Below are 25,471 nucleotides of genomic sequence, written 5' to 3' on the forward strand. Positions count from 1 at the left end.
TGAAACATATCCTCCATCTTAAAATAAGAGCCACCTCATGGTCACTGTGACTCTGCCTGACCTAAACTCCAGACAATACTCCATCATCATACAAAGAAAGGAAATTGTTATCTGGGACTGGAATCCTGAAAATACCTGGTTCGACATGGATCAGTGACCACCTCAAAGAATGGAGGTGACAACCACAAGGACCCTTCCCTGACAACCTCTTAGCAACCGTCTAACCACAAAAATTCCCCCACTCCTTCACTCCCCTGTGACTTCCCCAGGCTGTAAGTGGAAGGGGGATCTCAGTTTCTGCGAGGCCTCCCTCTGCAGGTTTGTACCAAATAAACCTGTGTTGCTGTTAAGCTCCTCTCCTCTCTGTTTCCTTCATTTGGTTCTTTTCTTACAGTTAGCCCATTCCTCAGGAGCACTCTATTATCAGAACACTTGGAATATAAATTCAGGCTCTATGCTTCCTAGTCATTTGACCATAAGCAATTCAATTAGTGTCTTGATTTACAAATATGTTGTGCAAGTCAGTTTTCTTTTCTTTTCTTCCTTCCTTCCTTCCTTTCTTTTTTTTTTTGGCATTGTGATCAAAATACCCAACAAGAACAACTTAGAGGAGGAAAGGTTTATTTGGGGCTTATAGTTTCAGAGGGTTCGGTTCATGTTGAGCTGATTCCATTGCTGTGGACCCAAAAGAGGCAGAACATCATGGCAAAAGGGCACAGGGGAGCAAAGCCACTCAGCTCATGGCAGCTGGGAAGCAGACTGACAGCAGGAGGAGCTAGAGACAAGATAGATCAACACTAAGACAGGCCTCCAGTGACCTCCATCCTCCAGTCATGCTCCACCTGCCTACAGGTACAACCCAGTGCAGTGGTCCTTTCAAATTATTATTCTATGAAATGGATTAATCCACTGCTTAGGTTACAATCTAATCCTTTTATAATCTAATCATTTCACACCTGAACACAATTGCATTAATACGGGAGCTTTTGAGATTGAGACATACTTCATGTCAAAACCCTAACAGATGTGAAATGGAGATAATAATATTTAGCCTTTAGGATGGTTTATGCAAGTGTTTCTTAAACTAAAAATTTTCTCCAAATAATGTGTTATTTTAGAGAGATACAATAAATGTCAACTCTGAACCATCCTGGTTGGGAGGAGGGGTAGAAGGGCTACCACTGATGTCACAGAAAGTTTGGCCCATTGTGCTGTGTGATCTAAAACTATGCCTTTCAATGAGATGTTGGAAATGAGTCTAGTGGAGAATCAGGCCATTCTTGATATCAGGGTATAAACTCTTTCTAGAATCTGATAAAAACGATGAACTTTTTCCAGAAAATGCCCCATACAGAATGCTAGAAAAGATCCCACTCATGGACCTCAATTTTAAGAATCCCAATTTATAGAATCAGTAAGCAAAGAGAAAGCATAAAAATCCCAAGGGGGCTGTGGCTGTGTTTCAGTGGCAGAGTGTTTGTCTTGAATGTGTGAGGCACTAGGTTCCATCCTCAGCACCACATAGAAATAAATAAACAGAATAAAGACATTGTGTCCATGAATAACTAAAAAAAATAAAAATAAAATAAAAATCTTGAGTCACCCAGGGCTTCTAAAGCCATATAATCAAACTGGCATGAGATTCCTGAATTTAGGGGACAATTGCTTACTCTGTTAGGGAGTAACAGATGTCAAAGGCTTACAGCTGTTGACATCCCCACAGTGCTGGGGAGCCAGACTTATGTTGTATTCTTTCTTTGATTGATACCCCAACAAACCATGACCTCTAAATAGCACTTTGTTGGTGTTTCAGGGGGCCAGTGTAGTATCTAAATTGGCTTAATAGCCCAGAATAAATACACCCAGGAGAAGAACCAATTCATAGAAACACCTTTTCCTTCATTACTGCTGGTTTTCTTTTTTCTTACTGTCAACTTCCTTGGTTCAGTGAGTACCAACACAATGACTAATAAATCTGACACATTTTTTTCTTCCAAAAAATATATTTTCGTGACTGCGTAATTGACCTAACCTTCTGACTCCTTTAAGAAGAATGAGTCCATTCTTTCAGTCACGTCCACCGATTTTCAGGCCAAAGTTTTTATGCATTCAATGGAAGGCAGTATGGTATAGTGGGAAAAGAGGACCGCGAAGATCTCCCGGGTCTGGTCCCCATCACCATTTCCCCATATATATGAAGCGGGCTGGTGGTTGTGCCTATGTCCTTATCTGAACAGCGCCTCAAGTCCTGTCTTGGGCCGCAGAACCCCGGGAATAAGCGCTCTAGAAAGTGGCAGAACGCTCCGCCTGGGCTGCAGCGCCAGGAGCAATGCAGCGGCGGTAGCAGCGGGTTGCGCGCGCAGCTCCTCCACCTCCGACCCAGCGTCTCGGTTGCTAGGAGAACTGGACCAGGCGCGCTTTCCGGCGTCGTCGCGGCGGTCATGGCGGAGGCCGTCTGGAATACCGACACTGGGGAGGCAGTGTATCGCTCCCGGGACCCCGTGTGCAACTTGCGCCTCCGGTAGTTACACCCTAGCCCCGGGGTTGCATGCTTTTATGCCTTCAGATAATTCGAACGTAGACTTTTCCTTGTTCTGAGGCCCACTTCTGCCTACAGTCCTAATCAGTTGCTTCTCGATCTCTGCACAACTCGTACTACCCGGACCCTTCTCCACTCACAGCCTTCACCCAAGGCCTTTCAAATCTTTGCGGTCCCCAAATCCCTCAGGATTCGTGTCCCCAAACTCCTCTCATCCTAACTTCCCGGTAGTGCCCCGCTCCCCACCCTCTGAGTTGTCTGCAATCTGCACGCCTTTGCAACTCCACCTCCTCAGTTTTGTTTCCTAATCCTCGCTGTGTTCATCTTCTGGTTGAATGTCTTGTAATGCAAATTTTGGGCTTCTTTTTCCTTGACAGAGTTCATCTGCAAAGAATTACAGCAAGCAACTTTCTTCATTACCAGCCTGCTACCCAGTCTGGGAAGGACATCATAGACTTAGGCACTTTTAGGCCTCATCCAACTGCCAGTGGGTGTTATGGTGGTGATGCCACCTTTTGGGGGTCTGTGAAAGTGTCTGGGGCAGTAGAGGTACCTCTTAAAACAAACCCAGGCAATCTTAATGACTATACTTTAGATATGTTGTAAATTTCTCTGGCAACCTGAATACCATTGTGACTTTTTTTTTTTTTTTTGTCCAAGAGAAACTGTGCTTCAAATTCTAAATATACACATAAGCACTTTTAAGAACAATTTTAAAATTGACGACTACTTGAAAAACATGCACTTGAACGTCCAGCTCCTTCTAGCTTTAGCATTCTTGGATTCCCTGAGAGTTGGTTATGAAACATGTCAAATAATATCAGCCCTATAGAAGTGATTTGATTAGCAGCTACAGGAACAAAAGATTAAGTATTCTCAGTAGATCTGTTTCCTTGTGGTGACCTGTTTGAATTGTTCTCTTGATTTTCCTTATCCAGGAAGCCAAAAGAGTGAGGAAGAGAGGGCAGAGTGCTTACATAAGGTCACTAGTCTTTCTGCTTTTGTTGTTTCTATTTAGAAGTGTTTCTGGGAAGAAGTATAAGCTGATGTGTTGTGAAACATGTGTCTCTGAAAAAGGCAAACTCATCCAGGAGTGTATTAGATTTGGTTCTTTAAAAAATCATTTGCTTGCCTTCCCTGTCCTCTCCTGATGCTTGTCTCCTAAATTACAGTGTGATTCTAGATATGGCTTCAGGAAAAGGGTAGGGTTCTTATCTAGCAAATGCAGACAGTTAGGACTAAGGAAGGACTGGCTCTTCGGCATATATCTAAATTTCATTTCCTGACACTGAATTAGATAAAGTATTTTCTATAAAACAAGACCTTTTATTCAGATTAGAATAATTAAGACTTCAGATTCTAATCTTGGCTTCTACTCATACTCTTTGGAGTTGATCCACAGCCTCTCTAGCCTTTGTTTAGATCAAATGCTTTACAAATTACTGAACTCCAACTGGTTTTGTAGCAAATACAAGAATAGGGACTTTAGTTATAATCAATTTCAAGAACAAGAAGTGCTGGTTTGGCTCAAACATTTAACTCTGTTGTCTTTGGAGGTGGACACCGCCCAGATGAAGATGAAGAAGAAGAGATTGTGATTGGATGGCAAGAGAAGCTCTTCAGCCAGGTGAGCCATTGTCACTCATCTGCTCATTCTATATCTACCTGGCTGGTGACACATATTGCCATCTGATTTCCAGAAAAACTGTAATGATTTATACTGTCCCCTGTTGTGTTTATGTTGACTGACTGTACTGACTACCATTACTCAAATTTATGATCCTGGGTAAGGCACTTCTTACCTCTGAGCTGTATGCCATCTCTAACAGCAGAGTTGGATTAGACCATCACTATAGCTCCTTCTAGCTTCTAACATTCTTGTATTCCCTGTCCTCCATCATTTAAATAAATAAGAGTTGATTATGGTATGTCAGATAGTATCAACTCTGTAATAATGATTTGATGAAACAGTTATAGAAACAAAAGTTTGAAGTATTCTCAGCAGATCTCTTTCACTATGATGACCTCAGTTTGAAATGGATCTGTACCAAAATGAAGCAGCATGTCAGAGTCCTTTGGATTATCAATACCGCCAAGAAATTCTGAAGTTGGAGAATTCTGGTGGCAGGAAGAACCAACGAATTTTTACCTACACTGACTCTGACAGATACACCAACTTGGAGGAGGTATTGTTCTTTATTCAGGTGTCATAACTTCCTTCTTTGTCTTCCCTAGTTTTGTGGCCTTACCAGTTCTGTTTATTAAAGCAGAAGCCTGGTAAGTAAGGGAAAATCCAGTAGCCTGTCTAGCAACTTCTATGAGCTTCTGGCAGCCAGGCTGAACTGGAATGAGCACAGACTGCAAGTTATGTGGCTGCTATGTGGCTGCTGTTCCCCTCTCTACCTGCTGTAGGGCATGGGGAATCAGGCAGTGTGCAGACTAATAAGACAGTCTGTGAGGTCTAGAAATGTCTAGATGAAATTCATCCCAAACTCTGAGGGTATACATTTGAAGAGGAATTCAATATGCTATAGGGAATGGCTTGTCATCATTTTGCCTGTTCCAACATACCCTGTAGACCTATTTTACATTTTCTTCATTGTATATGTTCTGTTCTGTCTTGTCAGGGAGATTTTAAAATCATTGATTTAAATCATTGATTTTCTGATTTCTTTCCTTTTTTAATCTATGACCCTTTAGGTCTCTATAAGGAGAAGGTGTTAAATAAAGTTTTTGAAAGATTGACATGGTTTTTTCAGGATTTCTGTGGGTTGGGAACAGGTAAAATTTGGGTTGACTGTTTTGGAAAAGCAAATAAAAATATGATTGGTACTCAGTTATCCATGAGAGGATTTTCCATCAAACATTTAAATCCCATTTGGTATTTTCCCAGCCACCTAGTTAACTTCAGTGTATACCATAGAAACTAATCCAATTTTTTATTGGTGTGTGCTCAGAGAATGCAGACCAATTTTAATATTAGCATAAATAACTCATTTGTAAAATTCGAGGGCAAACGAAGACATGATAGGAGTCTTCTTTGGGTTGTCCATGCCTCTTTCCTGTTCATTATTGTGTATAACTGAGGTGGCTGTGCCTGTTACGTTCAGGTCCTAGAGGAGGTTTTAGAAGAAAGGCTTCCCTTCAGGTGCCTGGCCCCATGTGGCCCTGATCAGATGGCTTTCACAGGGCTACTCTCTTTTCCCAGCACTGTCAGAAAATGACCACTGCAGCCAGTGAGGTGCCGTCATTTTTGGTTGAGCGAATGGCAAATGTCAGGCGGCGACGGCAGGACAAGCGAGGGATGTGAGTGCGAGTTTGTGTGTTGGGGGATGGCTGCAGGGCTCCTCGTGGTCCTCCTTTGCCAATGTTCTCAGTATTTCCATCCACTCGAGCTTCCCATTCTGCTATGGACCTCCCCTAGGTTCCCCTTCAGGCTTTTCAGGGGGGTTCCAGGGAAGTCACCCTTTCTGTGGTCCCTCCCAGGGAAGGTGGCATCCTCAAGTCACGCATGGTCACCTGGGAACCCTCAGAAGAGTTCGTCAAGAACAACCATGTCATTAACACCCCTCTTCAAACAATGTACATCATGGCAGATCTGGGGCCTTATGGAAAGTAAGTGAAGTTCTCACTGCCAGCTCAGATCCCTGCCCTCTTCTATCACTAACCATCCTTTCCTGTAATGGGCACCTGGCGTATATGGGAGGGAGGATCTTTTGTGTGTGTGTGTGTGTACTCAGAAGAAAGTCTTTTACCACACTACTCCTCATTATATCCTCTGTCCTTTCCCCTGCAGAGGGCTCATTTCTTCTCTTCTTTCCCTGGAGGAGGCCCTGTGATCCTGAATCTTGATGTTAATTTCCTGGTTTCTAGGCTTGGCTATAAGACCTATGAACATGTCCTCTGTACCCTGAAAGTGGACAGCAATGGTGTGATCACAGTAAAACCTGACTTCACTGGTCTCAAAGGACCCTACAGGTGAGGGGAGGGAGGAAGGGGTTGTGAAGTCTGACATGCCTTCCCTGGCTTCCCTTCTTACCCCAAGTTGAGGAGATTCCCAGAAAGTCCTACATATGTTCCAGCTTTCAAATTCCCAAACAATGGTTCACATTTTGTTGTGAGTAATAGGCCATTAGGAAATTGTCAGAAAATGTGCAACTAGCTTGAAAGGGATCTTTTCATTAGCGTAGTTACCTGAAAATGATTCTCCGCACTGCTGAATATAAACAGACCAACCAGAACATGGAGGCGTAAACTCAGTCAGGCCGGGCTGAATTTGCTCATCTCTAGCTGAAGCAACAGAACCACAAGTTATAAACTACCTGGGCCATCCTGTTTGCTTTCTAGTGAGAGGACTGGGTGCCAATGATGTTGTGCTTTAGGATTTCACTGTGACTTTGAGATGGAAATAGGCCCAGAACCTGTACTCTCTAGTCTGGTGTAAGGCCCTTTCTGCCCTGCCACTTTGTACCCCTCTCCTAGTCATCACTAAGGCCACTTTCATCATCATGAATTGACGTGAGGTGTGTGGCCTGTGACAGCTCATCCCTGGGCTGGATCTGGAGGGCACCTTATCTCTATCATCAGAGGTGGTCCTTTTGTGGTCTTGACCTTACAGAATCCAGACAAATGGGGAGAAGCAGGAGTTATGGAAGTATACGATCCACAATGTGTCCTCCCTCGCACAGCCGGAGGAGGAGGAGCGGGAACAGCGCGTGTTCAAGGACGTAAGAGCCAGTTCATTCCAAGTCCCTGTGTCTGGGAGATAAGGCTGCCTCTGAGGGGATGTCAGCAGTTGTTTGGGAAGAGCCTTGCCCTTCACAGCCCTCTTCTGACCTGGAAGCGGACATATCAGACAGAACTTTTGATCTTATCATAATATAGTTAAGAATAACAATGGCCATTTATTTGAGTATTTATCATGCTCTGTGCCAGGCACTTCATATGCATCAGTTAGGCCTTATCACAGCCCTTTGAGGTGAACAGGTGAACACTTTTATTATTACCATTTTAGAAATGGGGAAGCTGAGGTTGAAAAGCTAAGTTGACTTAGAGCTTTTAGGTGTGAGAGCCAGGTTGCAGCCTCAGACCAGCTGACCCGAGAGCCTCTGTGCTTCACTTTAAAAAGTGTCAGTGGCTGGGATGCTTGGCCCCTCGGCTCTCACTGCCTTGCCCATTATTGTTTCTTTTCTCCCTTCCATTCAGAAGGGAACCCTGGTTTGCTTTGAGCTGCATCTTGAAGTGTGGTTTGGTTTTTTTCCTCAGCTTTACGGCCGACACAAAGAATATCTCAGCAGCCTCGTGGGCACTGACTTTGAGATGGTGGGTAGCATGGCTTCCTGCAATTTTGTAAGAATTGTCTGACTGTGAATAGTAATAGTACCTCTCTTGAAGGTCTCAAAAATATGATATGCATTATAAAAGAAGGCCGAAAGAGCAGCAGAGAGGGTGTAGTCCTTATTATGTGTTTGAAAACATTGACACAGAACCGTTAATACCTTTTTAATAAGGTCTGAAGGGGTGCACATGTGCTGAGGGTGACTTTCTCTGGGATGAGATGAGGTTGGGAGGTGGCAGATGGGTATTGGGTGGTAAGAAGAATATGTCAGGGATTGTTGCTTTTTAATTCTACAAATTCAGGTGTTTGGGGTTTTTATCAGTGGTAACACATTCATGTATTGTTTATAGCTAATTTAAAGAATAAATATTAATATGAAAAATGTCTTTTTCACTCTTCATGTGATATTTTTCCAAACTTCCTCATAGAAAAGGGGTTTCAAATATTTTGGCTCTTAAAAAACAAAAGCAAAACAGCTTGGAGAGGTTATTCTAGAGTCCTTGTATGCCTTCCTCATCCCAGGAGCAACACTGCTGTCCCCCCACATGCACACTATAGTGTTGCTCCATCCCAGGGGTTCCACTACTAGATTTGGAAACAAGGAGAACTATTCACTGTTCTCTCCCCACCCCCATAAAAATTTACTTTTATTATTTCATATTGTGCAAGCAACAGATATCCTTGTTAAAGAGTTAGGTAAGACAGAGCTGATTGTAGTGGTGCATGCCTGTAATCCCAATGATGTAGGGCAGGAGCATGGCAAGTTTGAGGCCAGCCTGGGCAACTAAGCAAGACCATGGCTCAAAAAAAAAAAAAAAAAAAAATAGAAAGAAAGAAAAGAAAAAAAAAATCAAATAAACAGGGAGTGCTGGGTTGTAGCTCAATGGTAGAGCACCCCTGAGTACTGTTAAAGAAAGTTCAACAAGACAGATACACAACTAATTGAAAAAGAAAACTCAATTTCTTGATGTCAGTCATCTAAAGGGTTTCTGCTTCCTATTGCTACTATTGGTTATCTTGGTAACTTCCCATACTACATTGCCCTCCCTGCCATTTAAATTATGTACCTTTCTCCTATGAGTTTTAGAAATGAAGAAAACATTTCTGTGGAGAAATGTCAGGGAGAAAGTTCAGTCGAAAGTGCAGTCGAAAGTGCAGTAGTACATCTAGTGTCTGGTCTTTTGCAGATTTGGGGACAGGGCTGGAGAAGTGCCGGTTCCCTCCACCCCTCCTGATCTTTTCCCTCTTTTCTCCACCTTAGACCGCCCCAGGTGCCCTCCGGCTCTTTGTAAATGGAGAGGTGGGTAAGTGAGATCTTTTGATGCTTGGGCAAGAGTCCATTGGAGGGGTGGGTTATCTATGCCACCCTGGGCTACCTCATACCTTATGATGTCTGCAGTACTTGGGAAACTTGATGGGTCTTTCCTGGACATACAGAGGGTTCCTGGCCCTCTGAAGGTCTGCTTTCAGAACTCTGAGTGCTGAGGGCTGAGGGTAGTAGCACAATAAGCTGAAACAATTTCCTCTTTTCTCTCTTAGTTTCCGCCCAAGGCTACGAGTATGACAATCTCTACGTGCACTTCTTTGTGGAATTGCCAACTACTAGTAAGTGATGTTCCTAAGTCTCTCCTTCTGTACCTAGTCTGACAGTTCTAGAGGCATTCAACCAGGCTTCTTTCCCCACTCCTCATTCAAGTTCATGGATCACTTCTATATTGCCAAATCCAGTGGTGACTTTCTCCTTACTTAACCTCCCTGAAGAATTTGACACAGCTCACTTTTCTTTGTTTGGCACTAGGGTTTGCACCCAGGAGTGCTTTACAATTAAGCTACATCCTTGGCTCTTTTTTGTTTTGAGACAGTCTTGCTAAGTTGTTGAAGGCCTCGCTAAGTTGCTGAGGTTGGCTCTAACACTCTTCACACACCACTGCCATCTCTTGCCTAGTCAATGCATCGTTCCTGACTTATCCTCTTGCTTCCTCTCTTGCTCCCCTTTGGAGTTCCTTTGCCACATACACCATGGCCACACTGAGCTTTTAAAAATGCAAACCACCTGTGTCTCATTTGAGTGGAAAACCCAAGCAGCTTCCTCACTCACTCAGTATAAAACCCAGTCCTCATACCCTGAAAGAGCTGGTTCCTGCTTATCTCTCCCCTATAACTGTCCAGTTATTCTTCCTTTTCTTAAACATTGCCAACCTCATTCCACCTTAGGCCTTTTTAGGACCATTTCCTTTGTCTGAAACTTTGAGCCATGTCTTCACTTGGATGGTTTCTCTAGAGTTTAAGACTCATCCTGTCTCTTCTGAGGCTTTTTCTCACCCCCACTCTAAATAGGCCTCCAAGTCACCCTGTGCCTTCACCGTGTTCTATTTGTAGCGTAGTGCTCATCACCTGATGGTCTCTTAGGTCTGGTCTGCTCTCCTGCCACATGCACACTGGAGTGTTGCTCCGTGAGAGAGAGGGCTCTTTTCTATCTGGACAGCAGGACAGTCCCAGGATACATTAGCACATAGCAGGCACTCAGCAAATAGTAATGGGTGATTGAATAAGTGAATGAGTAAAGCAGCTACTTTCTTTTTTCTGAAGGGCTTGCTCTCCTCCTGGGTGAGCTTACTGTGTCTGGTCTTTGGCTTTCAGACTGGTCAAGCCCAGCATTCCAGCAGCTCTCAGGAGTCACACAGACCTGTGCCACCAAGTCCCTGGGATTGGTATGGAGGATGAAGGAGGGTATATGGAAGGGAAAAACAGTTTGCTTCTGAGGTGACGTTTGAAGCTATTTCAAGCCAACAACACAGGAGAAGTCTGAAGTTAGGCCTCTCCCTTCTGTGTGAACTGTGCAGGGGCTGCCTGGCCTCTATTGGTCTTTTTGAAAATGGCAGAGGCTTTGTTTCGCTGTCTCTTTGCCTCTTAGCCTCTTATTTCCCACTGGGGTGATAATTTTTCTTTTTCCTATGCCAAGTTAACCTTGTCATTAGCCACAGGGAGAACATATTCCAAGTGAGGCCTTGCATACCCTCTGACACTCTTTTTTAGGACAAGGTGGCTTACTTCTCCTACCCGTTCACATTGGAAGCCCTCTTCCTCCATGAGGATGAATCTGCTGGTGAGTAGCTCAGCAGTTGATCCTGGGCCTTGGTTCTCCAGGCCTGTGCTCTCTTGGTGAGGGCCTAGGACCTGGACGCTTCCCTTGCTTGTTCCCAGATGCACTCCCAGAGTGGCCTGTGCTCTACTGTGAGGTCCTCTCACTGGACTTCTGGCAGCGGTATCGTGTGGAAGGCTATGGGGCTGCGATGCTGCCTGCCACCCCAGGTAACCTCTTGTCCCTGCCCTTCAGATGGCCCATATGCCCCAGGTCCTGGGAACAAGTCTAACATTCCTGAACGGTTTGAATGCTACTGGTGAGAAGTAAGAATAATTAGGAATCAGAAGCATCTAATCTGAAAGAGTCCTTGTTCCTTTGAGGAATTTCTTCCCCTTCCATTAGAGACAGCTAAGTGAAATTAGAACTAGCTTTCCTGAGACCAAGCAATCTGGTGGTCTCTGTTATGTGCTCTGGGCTCCTCTGGTTGGATTTACAGCCTCTAGGGAGAAGCTGTGTGGTAAGTGGGCTCTTGGCGTTTGTTTAGCCAATGACTCAGCATTTGTTTTCAAATAAAAACCATGGTTTGTTAATGAGTGCTAAATGCTTCTCATTCTCCCAACCACTCAGTAAGGTGTAGGTGTTGACATTATTTCCATTATACTGAATGAGGAGAAAAGGCTCAGGAAGGTTAAAAAACTTGTCCTGGCCACACAGGTGAGCCCCTACAGAGCTAAGATTTGAATTTCTGACTGATTGGTTTCCAAGTACATGCTGTTAACCACTGTGATATCATATATCAAAGGTCAGGTTCTCATTGACCAGGAGTGTAAGCAGCATCAAGGCCTGTGTCATTGCTGGGGAGCCATTGAAGGGCCACATGCCCTTCACAGACCTGGCCCCGTTCTCTTCCCTTGCCCAGGCTCACACACCCTGAGAGTCTCCACTTGGAGGCCTATGGACCTTGGCCCTGTGGCTGAGCTGAGGAGATTCTTCATCGGTGGTTCTCTGGAGCTAGAAGACCTGTCCTATGTGCGGATACCAGGAACCTTCAAGGTGACTTGCCTCAGGGAGACTTTATGTTGGGAAGTTCTGTTCTATTTCTATTCCGTAGAAGGTGGGTTCTGGATTAAGGTCACTCTCTTAGTTGTTCATCACTTCAGTATTACTTTGACCCTTCTTCCCGTGGCTTAAACTGGAAATCATGGCCACATTTTGAATGAGGTACAGATATGTACACTGCCATCCTAGCAGGTCTCTGAGAAATAGTGTACTTAGAGATTTCCTCCGGTCCCTGTCGGAAGACCTGGCCCCTTCTTCCTCCTATTACTGAAGGACTCAGTGATCAGATGTGATAAGGAATCAAAAGAGACATGTAACTTGCTATTCTCAACAAGGTTGTAACACTCCCTGAGTTACCTTTGGGAGCATGGTGCTAGCCTTGCAGTATGTGAATCTGGGGGGGGGGTCTGAATGATGGAATGAGGTTTCCCAACAGCTGCTCTCCCCAAGAATGGGGATAAGAATGGCAATGAGGTTAGCAAGGCTCTCAGGGTCTACAGTCTACTGAAATTGATGCTGTCTCCACTGTGTGCCCCAGGGGGAGCGCCTGAGCCGCTTTGGACTCCGCACAGAGACCACAGGCACTGTTACCTTCCGCTTGCACTGTCTGCAGCAGTCCAGGTGAGTGACCCTGGACCTCTGCCTCGGGCACCTCATCCCTGAAGGCTGGAGAGCAATGTGGCCATATGATGGGCTTCCCTGCAGGGCCTTCATGGAGTCGAGCTCCCTCAGGAAAAGAATGCGGAGTGTGTTGGACCGTCTGGAAGGATTCAGCCAGCAAAGTTCCATTCACAATGTGTTGGGTAGGTTCCTCCCTCCTCAGCTGCCTCCTAGAGTCAGTGGGGCCCTGTTCCTTCCCACACCTCACTATATGCAACATCTCCTTTCCTTGCAGAGGCCTTCCATCGAGCCCAGCGCCGCATGCAGGAGGCCCGAGAAAGCCTCCCCCAGGATCTTGTGAGCCCCTCAGAAACCTTGGTCACCTAGCTCACTGCTGCTGTGGCCTCTGGTGCAAGAGGACAAGACAAGGGATATCTGAGGCTGGCATTCTCCTGTCTCTTCATCTTTCTTAAGAGACCACATTGGCCTGCCAAGAACTGGAAGAGCCTGGAAATTCCTAGGCTGGCCCCTCTGCCTAGTCTTCAGGAAGAGGGTCCTCTTCCTGCCATGTAGAAAGAAAGCAGGAGCCCTATGTGGCCCCCTCTTTATATTTTAGCTCCTATAAATGGACATCACAACAAGGCAGGCTTTTTGGTCAGAAACTGGTTTGGGTTGACCCCATAACCGAACCTTGACACAGCCTCTTTTCTGGCTTGTCACATAGTCTCACTAGCAGAGGGTTGCAGAGATCTCTGGTTTCACAGCCTTTAAAAATGAAGGCTTCTTTCTTTCCAGAAAGGAGGCGGGTAAGAGAGATCTCAAATCCCTGGCTGCTGAGTTTCAGGGCAGCTTCATTCTGTTGCTTGGGGCTTGCTGAGTTTAGGATATGACTTATTTATGGAATAAATGAAGGCTGAAGGCAGTTCCTAATCCTTTCTACTAGATGGGTGGTATCTATTATTATAGTTTTTGCACATAAAAATTATTTATATTGACTGAAGTTCTGTGGCTATTTCTCTGCTCAGGTTGCTGGCCTGATTGAGATATTTGTAATGTCGGGGCCTTAATGCCTCCACCCTTCCCCTTTATCTTCTTTCCCTGATCCATAGTGTTTCATTCAGCTCTCTTAATTCAGCCTCTAGGAGTGACTTCAAGGTGAGTGCCAGCTTGCATCTTAGGAGTGCTCCTCTTCAACATCTGGGCAAAGCTTAGGACTGAGTCCTCACCCTCCCCAGCCCAACACAGAGACACCAGCCCCTGCCCTCAGCAGTTTTATTGGTTGAAGCAGAGCAGAGCCTGTAGCACACAGGGGATTGTGGGGTGGCTAGATGCTGGAACTATGTGGTCTCCAAGCCATGGTGGTAGTGGTGGGGAAAACAGAAGAAAACTCTGGAACCCTCCAGCTGACTCTTGCCAGGACCTCAGGGTCTCCTGGCTTGGCCCATAAGTCCTAGCTTGTGGCACTGATTCATAATACTTAAGAGGCTCCCAAGGTGAGTCGGTGCATTACCACTAAGAACACCAACCCACTCCCAGCCAATGAAGCCAGCTCTGAGCTGTAGCCATCAAAAGCACCAGCAGGAAATAGTTGCTCCAGGGTGGAAAGAATCATGATCGTCCCCTTCCCCTTGTCTCTGAGGTTTGGGGGCTTGTCATAAACTCCTGTGGAAACAGCAGAATTGGATAAGTGAGGAATTTACTGGGCATTCAGGAATGTGCCATTTTAGGGCATTAGTGACCAACCTGAGGGACACTTCATAATTAACCCCCAAAGTCCTAAGCTCTGAGATTGACCATCGGTGCAGAAACTAGCACATTGGGAAGCCACTAGGAAAAAGTCCCCTGTCCCTAATGACAAGTTTTGTTATCTGTGCTTAAAGGCCTGAAAGGACTCAGCTATCCATCCAGGGATGGACATGAGGGCCTCACCCCTCCCAGACCTCCCCTTACCTGCAGAAGCCTCATTTGCCTCGCCAGGCTGAGAGGTTCAATTTGGGGATTTGTCTGCAGCTCACAAAGCCCCGGGGGTAGATGTTGGCCCTGAAGATGTCCCTCGAAACGGTGGTGATACCAGTATTGTCACATATAATTCGAGATAAGGAAATCCGGCTCAGGGCCCTGCGCTGTCTCTTGGTGAAAACACCCCATTTCTGCCACCAGAACCTACCAGGAGGTCAAGAGATATGGGAGAATGAGCACCTGTCTGTGCTGGGTATTTTATATACAGCATTTCCTGCACTTCTCACAACTTTCTGCAAGTTTTATAAGTGAAGAAACAGACTCAGTGATTAAATAAATTGCCCAGTATTAAGAGCACAGTAACTTATGTGGCTGGGGCTGGATATGAACCCCGGGCAGATGCCACATCCAAATATGGAGTTGGCTATTAAGCCATAGCTTATCGCAAGGAAACCAGATTTTGCTCCTTTCCGCTCATGTCTCTGGGATCTGCTACCCAGGACAGTAAGGCTGACAAGTCTCTCCTAGGATTAAGGAGAGACTTAGGCAATATCAGCCTTGCTAGGTCAGGGTCTCTGTCCCTTGGACCCAGCTTTCTAGGGAGGAGCCTCGTAGTCTTAGATCTCTTGAACTTGAGTGAAATGCAGCTAAAAAGAAGCCTCTTTCCTCTGTTGTTAGTCTTGGAATTCTAATGTTTTTCTGCTCTGCCTCTGGTGCTGATGTCTTGTAGTGTGGGTCACTTACCTGTCTCCATCTCGGGCTCTTCTGAACTGGTTCTCAAAAAGACAAGCCAGAAGAGGCCCCACTCGGGCCCCCGGCAAAAGAGGCTCTGCAATGGCCCCGATCCAGATGTCAATGTTGTCAGGCGTCCCGTACAGATTTAGAAATTTCCTTGCCAAATCATGGTTTTTCAGCACCCGGCCTAGCTGTGCCAGGTTCCGGGGCTGGGAGAGCCCACAGAAACGCCTCCACGCATTGTACCCTGTGTGGGAGAGGGGAGAATCGGCCTCAGCTGTGTTGATCTCCCATTAACCTTTTTCCCCACAAGTTCTCCAGAGACAGCTGTGGTCACTCAATATTGGGCCAAACAAGAAGATCCATGCTGGTCTAAACACCAGGTCACTGTCCTTTAATTTAAAATGCAAGTGGACAGCAGGGCTTTGTAAGCATCAGACTGAGGGATGTGTCTAAATGTAAAAAGCTGTTGTAACCAAAAACAACCACAAATCTGACATTTATTGATATTATTGGGTGGATGTACATTAGTTAGGTACAGTACCCCAAACATAAAAAATTCATGTTTGTAGAATGAATGAGTGAATGAATGAGCAAATAAATGAATGAACAAACCAACAAATGAAAAGCATGGATAAAATTCACCTACTCAGAAAAGGACCACACACTGAGTAGCCATTATTACAAAGTGCATTTTGAGGGTGATAAAAATGTCATGATGTTAGATCATGGTGGTGACTGAACAACTCAACATACTAAAATCACTGAATTATGTACCTTATATGGGTGAATTTTATGGTGTGCTAATTATATCTCAATTGATTCTTAAAAAGGGTTTTATGTAAGAACCTTCCAGAAACTAGTGACATTGATTTCTCAGCTATCAGGATCCTACACCAGGATCAAGCCATGTGATATGCTGTGGACAATCAAGTTGAGAGGTAACTTTGCCATGACCTGAAGAAACACCAGCTCCATATCATCAGTTGAACTACAACTCACAAACACTGTTCCCCAGCCAAACAAAGGACAACTGTACAGTGTTTATCATCACTAAGCACTGTTGCTTGAATATTTCTTGGGAGCCCCCAAAACTGTGAGGTGCTTTTATGATGTGTTAATTATATCCAGTATATTTAAAGTCAAGCAATCATGACTTGTCCAAAGTCCCTTCACTATCAAGATCATTCAGTTACAAATTTGGTGTTGGACTTAGGAGGAGACTGCAAGAGCTGCCATCTAGGTAATATTTCTGGGATGTCATTGGAAGGAACCAGTGTCAGAGGGGAACAGAAAGTCACTGTGGGACAATTTATGTGGCTAGCAATCTCAGGCCTCCAGCAGGGGGCGCCCACAGCTCCTTAGTTGTCAGGAGCACCCAAGTTTAAGGAGGCAAGAAACTACTGAGTGCCTGCTGAGGTGAGTGCAGTAGACAGTAGCAAGTTCCCTGACTCCTTTATGCATGAGAAGATCTTCTGGGGTGATGGGGTTCTATCTAGACAGGAGGTAGGAGACAGGGAAGGAGGGAGGGGCAAGACAGTGGCTGAAGGCCTCCCCTAAAGGAATTGAATGGAGTTGACACTGGGAAGAAGGGGGGACATTTCAGATTTTTATTACTTCTTACTTGTATTACCTCGGACAAATCCCTAGCTGTCTCTGAGCTTATTTTCTCCTCTATAACGTGGCAGTTATAGCTGCTTGTCAAGGTCGTTAGAGAGACTAAATGAGTTATATATGAATGTGCTTATTCTTTCTTTTTTCCTGGTATAGTCTTTTATCAAACAACTAATGCGGCCTTAATTTTATTCCATTTGTTCCTTGCCTCTAGACTCTTTGACTTTTACCCCACCGGAGCAAGAAGCCAGTTTCCATAGCCTTGATTGTAGCCTTTCTCCTTGGAACTTGCCAGGGAGGTGGCGATTGAAGCAGTTCTCTGCCTTTTATATCTACCACTTTTCTCTACTTGGAAAGTCCTTATCTCCTTTTTTCCAGCTCCTGCACTCAAATCCTTGTCCTGTGGTGAACCTAAAGCTGGAGGCCCTACAGCATATGGGGAGGACTTGGCAGGATGGCTTTCAAAGGCTCCCAGGGGTGCTTTGGTACATCAGCCTCAGCCTTGAGTGCTCTGCACCCCTGCACATCCTGTAGACAGTTCCTATCAGAAAGAGGCTCCCAGGTCTTCTCTGAACCCCATGAGCAGCCCACACCCGAGTGAAGCCTGTGAGGAGAGACAGGCATTCCCTTACCTGGAAGGCCGTGGTCTCGGCTGCGTTGCATGTTGAGAGCCGCCAGGTCCAGCCCAATCCGTCTTACTTGCCTAAACAGTCGGTCCCGGAGCTCATCCACCAGCATAGAATCTTGACGGTTCAGCTTTGCTGGAGTAGCCATGAGGCCTCGGAGAATGGGGTCAATGCCACCTGGTGGCAGGGAGTGAGAGCAGCACTGATTGGACCAACCTCTGAGAAGCCCCTGATGCCAAGCTAGCTAGACCTGCACAAGCCAGCTGCATATTTTCTAATGTTTGTTAGAACCTCTGTGGGTGGACATGAGGGAGCTGGAGCTGGGAGGGATTAACCCACTTCTTAAAAGAGGGAAGGTGAGCTCCTTGCAGGTCCACAACGTGCCAGGCTAACACAGGTCTTAATCCCCTCATCCCTCAGGGCCTGGGAGGTCCATGCTTGAGGGTCTTGCTGGCCCTGCCTTTTCTCTACAGTCCTGGGGAGACATTAGCAGCAGCCTTCGACACAGCCTGGCCTCCTGGCAGTCAGCTGGACCCACCTGGGGGAGGGAGCGCTTCCCACCCTCTCTTGCTTTGCCTGTGGAAAGCCTCACCCTCATGCACAATTCTCCAACTGGCAAAGAATGCAGAGCTTAGTGGAACACGGGAGTTGGGTGCTGAGGCCCGGTATCGGCTGTCCAAGCGGAACATGAAGGGCTGCAGCATGGTGTGGCCAAAGCGGAAGGCCAAGGTGAAGACATTGGCCACACGTGGGTCCACGTTGGAGCAATACCCTCTGTAGGACCCCAGGGTTCTTCTGGCCCGGGCCTTTCCCAGAACTAAGGGCAGAAAATCCCTGTAGGTGATGATCTGTCAGAGAAGACATACAAAGAATGTGTCCTGAATGGCTGCCCAACCCACATCTGGCCTTCAGATGGACTCATGCCTTCAAAGGGTTGCTCAGACATAGCAAGTCATTATGATTATCATGTCAAATTTGGCAATGTTAATTTCCCATTGATAGGTGAGATACGGAAGGCCAGAGAGGTTGAGTGTCATGGGCAAGGTCACAACTAATTAGCAGCAGAACCCATGGTAGAGGTACCCCCCACCCCCAGTCACCCAGACCCCCCCACCCCCACCCCCTGTCAAGGCACATCCCCAAGCATGTGCTGAGAAAGGTGGAAGCCACTCCCTCAGATTGTTCCTCAGGCCAGGTTGTTTTCTGGGGGATGCTGGGACCCAGGGTCCCTACCTGGACCATGGCCCCCACGATCTTCCGAGCCTCATTATACAGCTTATCTCCACTCCAGCGAGGATTGAGGCGTCTCAGTTCAGTGGCCAGCCGGTTGTGCTCTCGCACAAAGAGGGTGTGCATGGACGCCAGTTTGGGGGTTTCACTTGATCGAGAATCACCTTGAAAAACCCAAGTTCAGAGTTGCCAAAGCCCTGCCCAGAGAGAGTCTTTGTGCAAGGGCAGATGGAGGTCTGGGGTCTGGGGAGATGGAGTGAACCTAGCTCTACCCTCGCTCCATCTTCCTTGATTTGCCATGAGGCTCCTCACTGACCACCACCCTCCTCCCAATACTACAGCCCAGGAGGGGGAGCAGAGTGGGGTCTTGCGTCCCTAAGTGGCTGGAGAGGTTAGGGCCAGGTGAGGAGCACAAGGCAGCTACTTGTTCTCAAATGGAAAGACCTTTGCCTAATGATTCTATGTACAAAATGACCAGATTCATAGCCCAGGACAGCTATGGTGGGAGACCTGGAGGACTCTTGGAACCTTGATTTTGGGACTGCATGCCTGTCTATCTGCAGCTATTTGCATATGCTCTACCAAGGGCTGTATCTTTTCCCATCTTAGGACTTGGTTACATGTTGCTCTCCCCAGGAAGTCAGAGGGGAAAGTCAAAGAAAGGGAGAGTTGAGCAGAGCCCTACCCAGACCAGAGCAAGTAAATTCAGTCATCTGCTATCTTCAAACAAAGCCTTGTAGCACAAGTCTTGTTAGAGTAACAAAGACTTCTCATGAATGTACACACTGCTTCTCAGAGGAAACAGATGTACAATTCTTACAAGGTGAGCTGGAGCCACTGGGCTTGAGGCAAGCAGTGGGCCAGAGGAGACGGCAGAGACATGGGAACTATACTGGCTTTACCGGTGGGGGCGCTGCCACTGGAAACTCTTGAGCTCTTTGCTTCTCCTCCCTAACTCTCAGCTTCATCTGTAACATGAGGGTGATAATTTCTGTGTTTCAGAGCTGCTGTGAGGTTTGGGGATGGCCCACTGGAATATCTTGAATAACTGGAAACAATTCCATGATCATTACAACCACACACGGGGGTGGGGGTGGGGGCAAACACTTGGAGGAGAGTTCAAAGTATGCATCCAGAGGAAGGACCAGGGGACAGTGTCTAACAAGCATGTGGGTGGGGAACTAAAAAAATTTAGCCTAGAAAAGAAAAATATGTGTAAGTAACAGGTACTTTCAGGTAAGTAAAGGGGTTCCATTTATCTTATCTGAGGTTCCAGAAGCAAGACAAAGAGCAACAGGTCTAGATATTGGATCAAAATAAGGGGAATCCTTCTTACAGCCAGTGGAGCTGCCTAGGAATAGGTTGTGGTGCTTTATAGAGAGTGAGTCCCTCATCTCTGGAAAGTCAATCAGGGATCTCTAGATACACACAGGGATTGGCAAAGGGACTCCTTCCAACTGACTGACTCTCTGATGACCATGCTCAGATATATACCTATGGTGTGAATACTGAGGTCCCCATCCAAGTCCCCTAATCCACTTCCCACCACGACTTCCCAAGACATCATCTTCCCCCAAGTCCAACCTGCCAGGAAACAAGGGATGCGCGCGGAGCGGTTGGTAAGGAGACAGGGGTCATCGTGCAGGTTGTCGAAGGGCAGCAGGGCCCTGCCATTGTCTTGGAAGCGCTGGTTGACCGCCAGCAGCCCTAGGTAGTTGGTCCGGTTGCGGAGCCGAAGGCCGAGGGAGACCTCGCTGCCATACACCATGCTGGCGTCCACAAAGGAGGTGAGCGCATTGATCTGGTTGCGAACTTTGTTCCTGTTTTGGGGGCACGAGGGTGCCGAGCGGAAGAAGGGGATGCAGTCGCGCTGGTTCTTGATGCGGGGATCATTGGGTGGGATCTGAGATGGAAGAGAAGTCAGTCACACCGGCTCGCTCCTCTTGGTCACCACCTCCCTGGAAACCTTGCTCGAAACTCCTCCCTCCAGGAAGCCCTCCTTGACTCCCCCAGACTCCCGCTGCTCAGCCCTTCAGTTGGAGTGTCCTTAGCACTTTTTATCACAGTCACAAAAGGTTAGAAACGCATGAGGCTTTTGAAACTATTTAGGGCCTCCTCTTGCAGGTGGGGAAACTGAACCTCTCTGAGCGGGGATGTGACAACCATTTGAAATGCAGGAGAGATGGGATTAGAATTTAGTTCTAACAGTTCAGCCTGTGCTCCTTTAATACCCAGCAGCTGGACAGACACTTCCTAAGCTCCTTTCTTTTCAGATGCTTTGGAGACAATGAAGGTCTAAAAACTCAGTACAGGCCTGGCACAGTGGCACATGCCTGTAATCCCAGCCACTGGAGAGGCGGAGGCAGGAAGATCATGAGTTCAAGGCCAGCCGCAGCAATTTAGTGAAGCCCTAAGCAACTTAGCAAGACCCTGTCTCAAAATAAAAAAATAAATAAATAAAATAAAAGGGGCTTGGGAAGCATCTCCATAGTTAAGTGCCTTTGGTTTCAATCTCTGGTACCGAAATAAACAAACAAAAACCTAGTGCAGGAGGCAGGAAACTGACAGTGCAGTGCAAACACGCACAACTAAGTGACCAAACTGAGGGGCATTTGCTATGCTTGATATAGACCTGAGAAAGCTCTGCAGAGGAGGTACCCTGCACCAGGAAGTACTGTGTGTCCCCCTCCACTCCAGCAGAGACTCTGTCTGCTCCTGGGATTCTAGATTCCTTTCTTTTCTTTCTTTCTTCTTCTTTTTTTTTTGTGTGTGTGCCTATGCCCCACACCTTCCTTGCCTTCTGGCTTGAAGGGTACAATCCTGCTCCCAGCCCACATCAGGAGGTGCCCAGGGCTGCAGGACCCTTGGACCACCCTGAGGAGAGAAGGACAGGAGCCAAGAGACCCTAAGAGCTTCCAAAAGTAGAGGCTTTTGCTGTTGGAATCAGCCCCATGGCTGAGGCCTATTCCCAATCAGTCACTCCTCCATAGACCTCTAACTAAGCCTCTGGCAGGTTGCCCACTGCCACCCTGGTCTATGCCCAGCTATGTTTCTTGGTGTCTGGATTACACCCCAGCTCCTTCAGGATGGGGTTTCAGCCTCTCAGATCCCCACCCGCAGCCCACTGCCTGAGTTGGAGGCCTTCACAGGGGCCTGGGTACCTTGATGGGAAAGCATGGGGGCAGCTGGGCACAGGTCTTCTCACAGTCAACGCCTGCAGTGAAGGATACTCTGGCTGGAGACTCAGGGGAGAAGTCCAGGTCATGATCAATGAACTGGCCCCACTGCATGAACATGAGGGCCCGGCCCCGGTCAGAGGCCAGCCTCTCATTGGGGAAGCGGACAATCTGGTTGGAGACAGCCCGGACCTGTGGGGAAATAAGGTCAGCAAGGGGCTTGGACAGTTGATCTACAAGGTGCTGGAGCCAACCCAAGACTCAGGTGACAGCAGCAGCGGCCCCTGCTGGAGCTGATGCAGCCTCTCCTCCTCTTCTGCCCTGAACTCTCCTGTCCTCCTGTGTCCCAGAAGATATAGCCCTCCCTGTTGTGGCCATCATTCCTAGAATTTTGGTCTCTGGCCTAAATCCTGAGGAGCCCAGCAGTTAAGAGAAGGAGAGGGGCCGGGTCAGTGACTCAGACTCCCCAACTCTTACACAGTGGTAAATAGAATAAATTGTTAGATTGACGTATAGACCAGTAGATGATAGAACTGACTCACAGATGTGTGGACTGGTTTTAAAGGGGTAAATAAAAAAGAGAGAACTGGCTAGATAGATGGAAGGATCAATAGAAGAAAAATTTACAAAGATATTGATGGGGGGGAGATGACAAACTGTCATATTGACATATGAAGGGAAAATTGATAAACATGAAACTTATAGATTCAGCCAGATTAAGGTGTATAGTGCTTTATGCTTAACAAGATACTTTGCCACTAAGGCTTTCCGAAAAGAAACAATTAATATTGTTATGGCTAAGATTAAGAGACCATGTCCTTATATGACTTTATTTAATATTTGTGCTAACTCTATGAGGCAGCATTTTCTGCCATATTATAGATGAGGAAACTGAAACACAGGAAGTGATCTTTTTTGTCCAAAGCCCCCCCATGTGGTGAGCGGGAAACTCTGAGTTTGATTCCTGTCTGCCTCACTCTGGGCTGTTTTACTACCTGTATTTAAAAGAGATGAAGCAACCTCCAGACCCTCCACCCTGACTCACAAGAGGGAGGAGGAAACCATTGCGCTTCTTGCCAGGGGTCCAGCCGAAAGGGAGCGACAGTCTGTCCTCATACTCAGCAGGCAGCCAGCGGGCCAGGGCCTGGTTGGAGGCCCCCAGCCAGGGTCTCTTCCTGTAGCCGTGGATGGGTGGGATTAGTGGGGTTCAGGGACATGGAGGAAGGCAGCGGGGAAAGTGGCCCCTGGCACCCACTTGTTGTTACATCTCCCAGTGATGGTGCGGTACTTATTGCTGCACTTCTCAGCCTGGTCCTGAGGAGCGCAGCCAGTGGCCCGGGACAGCAGGTGCAGCTGATGCTCTGTTAGCACATCTGGAGGACAAGTGGGAGGGGTCCTGAGTCTGGAGTCCTAGCCCCTTCCTGAGCTGGCCTGCTCCATCCCTTTACCATCCCTCCTCCCCAGGGCTGTGCACCCGCCTCTAATCCTGGCTTCCTTCCACTTCCAGCCCAGCGCAGGCCCTGGGGGTTCAATGGGGAGCATAGTACCAGTGACATTGAAGGGTCTGGATGTCCAGGGTTGTAACTTCTCTTCCAGTAGCCCTAAGGCCACATGCATATAATCAGCTGCCCGAACAACTGTCCTGGTGGCTGCTATGGGTTGCTTGAAGTAGGACAGGAGGTCCATGGGGCTGGCAGAGCCGCTGCGAAGGCGCTGCTTGATGCTGCCCGGGAAATGAGGAGGGAGGGCTGGAAGAAGGTGCAGAGCCACCCACTAGAGCCCCAGCCCAGAGGGTGAGTCATCAGGACAGAGCAGGCAGACCAGGATGAAGGGAGGGAGGTTCTCTACCAACCGTGGCAGTCCCATGGCACCCAGGGGTGGGTGTTGGGTGAGATGACTGGCTGGAGCGACCCTGCCCCACTGACCCTCCCAGGCCCAGACAGCCCCCCAGACCCAGGTCCACCTCTTCTGGGTCCGATTGTAGGCAGCATCCACCAGCAACTTGGCCTCTGCTATGCAGTCCTGAAGGAGCGAGTTCTCCACTGCCCTGGAGGTGGCTGTTCAAAGGATGGGGACTGAAGGTCTAAGGGAGCCAGAAGACCCCCCAGATCCACCTGCTTCTCCGCCATTCCCCTCCCCTCAGACTGTCCCTCTTCCTTGGCTGTCCAAGGGGCTGTTACCTGAGACAGTGCCGTTACAGGGGTTAGGGAGGATGAGTGTGGCTAGGACCCCAGCCAGGCTCAGGAGCAGCCGCATCTCCACAGTAAGACCTCCAGCCACAGCTGGGTGAGAGACACCCTCAGCCTCAACAGGGTGGAGGTGGTGTCCCTTGATCCCTGCCTGCCCGGAGGACCCCCAGGTGACCTCTCACCCACTCCTGCTCTTCTCCAGAAGTAGCTGGGAAGGGGCTTTTATATTGCATCCTGCGGTCGGGGAGGGCAGCTCTGGGCCACGGGAGCCCCGCCCCTTGGGTGGAGCTCTGAGCCCTCTGGTTGACATTGGTACACCCCACCCCACCCTGGCCTTTTTCAGCTTGGTGACATCCTCCCTCCTACCCACTTGCTCCACCTCCACCCTCTCCTAAGGAGTCAAGGGATGCATTTCTCCCAAGGCCAGGAGCAGTGCCTGGGACACAGGTCTTGCCTAATCCATATCTGCAGGATGCCTGAGGAGGAGTGTGCCTCAGAAGGTCCTCCCCAACACAGCACAAGTTCTGGAATTCAGTAGGTGCTCAGAAGTAGATGTTTGTTGAGTGAATGAATGATATATGATCAATGATTTGACTCCTCCCCTCGCCTCTCCAGTCCTACCAAGATGCCCGGGAGAGGTGAAATGATGACTGAGGCAAAGCTTGAAATACCTCTAGGGGCTATTTGGGGTCCCAGTAAAATGTCACAGGTAAGATACTGGGTGAGGGAACTGAGGACCTGCAGGGCTTTAGGCTTCTCCAGGTGTTTCCTCTGCGCCCAGCAGTTCTGGGTTATTCTGAGCAGGAGGTTTAGACTCTGGCTTCCTCTGGGCTGGACTAGAGGTAGCTTGTTTGCTGTGGCTCAGACTGTCCTGAGTTTCAGTCTGGCTCCATCACTAGCAGTGTGGCTTTGGGGGAACCCCCATTTCCAAAGCTTAAATGTACATGTACTCCAGGCAGTCTGTCCCCGAGGGCCCATTCCTCTCACACCTCTGTCCTTGCCTGCCTTGCCTTTGCCCCTTCTTTGGGTGGACATGTCCATTCCTTACTCAGTGTGGACCTTGGACGCGCTCCAGAAGCCCCACAAGGGTTCCCATCATCCTTGTCTCCTCCGCCCTCCCCGTTCCACCTCAACCTGCCCAGTGCCCTCCCTGCCCCCTCCTCCCACAGCAATGACACCAGCCTCAGCAGTTGCTCTTGACACAGCCACTTGCTTTGGCAACTCCTTTCACAAGCTCCAGTTGATGGCCCAGGCCCCCGGATCTTATCTCCTGTTTTCAGCAGAAGCCCCTGACCTATGACACAAGGGCCTGCATGGAAAG

General features: G+C 47.8%; 2 protein-coding genes across 5 annotated transcripts; one reads left to right on the plus strand and one right to left on the minus strand.

The window, feature by feature from the left end:
* The first annotated feature begins 2,374 nt into the window (after positions 1 to 2,374).
* Positions 2,375 to 13,621, plus strand: Mks1 (MKS transition zone complex subunit 1). Of its 4 annotated transcripts, none has more exons than XM_046420562.2 (18): positions 2,376 to 2,521; positions 2,917 to 3,026; positions 4,096 to 4,166; positions 4,570 to 4,725; positions 5,748 to 5,845; positions 6,026 to 6,154; positions 6,413 to 6,517; positions 7,158 to 7,266; positions 7,805 to 7,861; positions 9,139 to 9,181; positions 9,417 to 9,482; positions 10,518 to 10,588; positions 10,914 to 10,983; positions 11,082 to 11,189; positions 11,882 to 12,015; positions 12,560 to 12,642; positions 12,727 to 12,824; positions 12,917 to 13,621. In XM_046420562.2, the coding sequence occupies exons 1-18, from the start codon at positions 2,442 to 2,444 to the stop codon at positions 13,006 to 13,008; spliced, it is 1,680 nt and encodes a 559-aa protein (XP_046276518.1). In that variant the 5' UTR covers positions 2,376 to 2,441; the 3' UTR covers positions 13,009 to 13,621. The 4 variants fall into 4 exon arrangements, with proteins under 4 accessions (XP_046276524.1, XP_046276518.1, XP_046276519.1 ...); XM_046420563.2 differs by lacking the exon at positions 2,376 to 2,521 and adding an exon at positions 3,478 to 3,521; XM_046420568.2 differs by lacking the exon at positions 12,560 to 12,642 and having other exon boundaries at positions 2,375 to 2,521.
* Positions 13,622 to 13,879: 258 nt separating this feature from the next.
* Positions 13,880 to 24,330, minus strand: Epx (eosinophil peroxidase). The gene is made up of 13 exons (XM_046420561.2): positions 24,142 to 24,330; positions 23,925 to 24,018; positions 23,509 to 23,684; positions 23,217 to 23,334; positions 23,007 to 23,136; positions 21,947 to 22,153; positions 20,370 to 20,688; positions 18,789 to 18,949; positions 18,148 to 18,403; positions 17,562 to 17,732; positions 15,325 to 15,562; positions 14,572 to 14,784; positions 13,880 to 14,283 (listed from the first exon to the last, which is right to left on the minus strand). Exons 1-12 carry the CDS (start codon positions 24,215 to 24,217, stop codon positions 14,583 to 14,585), a joined length of 2,148 nt encoding a protein of 715 aa, XP_046276517.1. The 5' UTR covers positions 24,218 to 24,330; the 3' UTR covers positions 13,880 to 14,283; positions 14,572 to 14,582.
* Positions 24,331 to 25,471: the final 1,141 nt, after the last annotated feature.

This window comes from Marmota monax, unplaced genomic scaffold, assembly GCF_021218885.2.
Source record: "Marmota monax isolate L192 unplaced genomic scaffold, Marmota_monax_Labrador192_F-V1.1 WCK01_AAM20220418_F8-fsc00064, whole genome shotgun sequence".
Taxonomy (NCBI): domain Eukaryota; kingdom Metazoa; phylum Chordata; class Mammalia; order Rodentia; family Sciuridae; genus Marmota; species Marmota monax.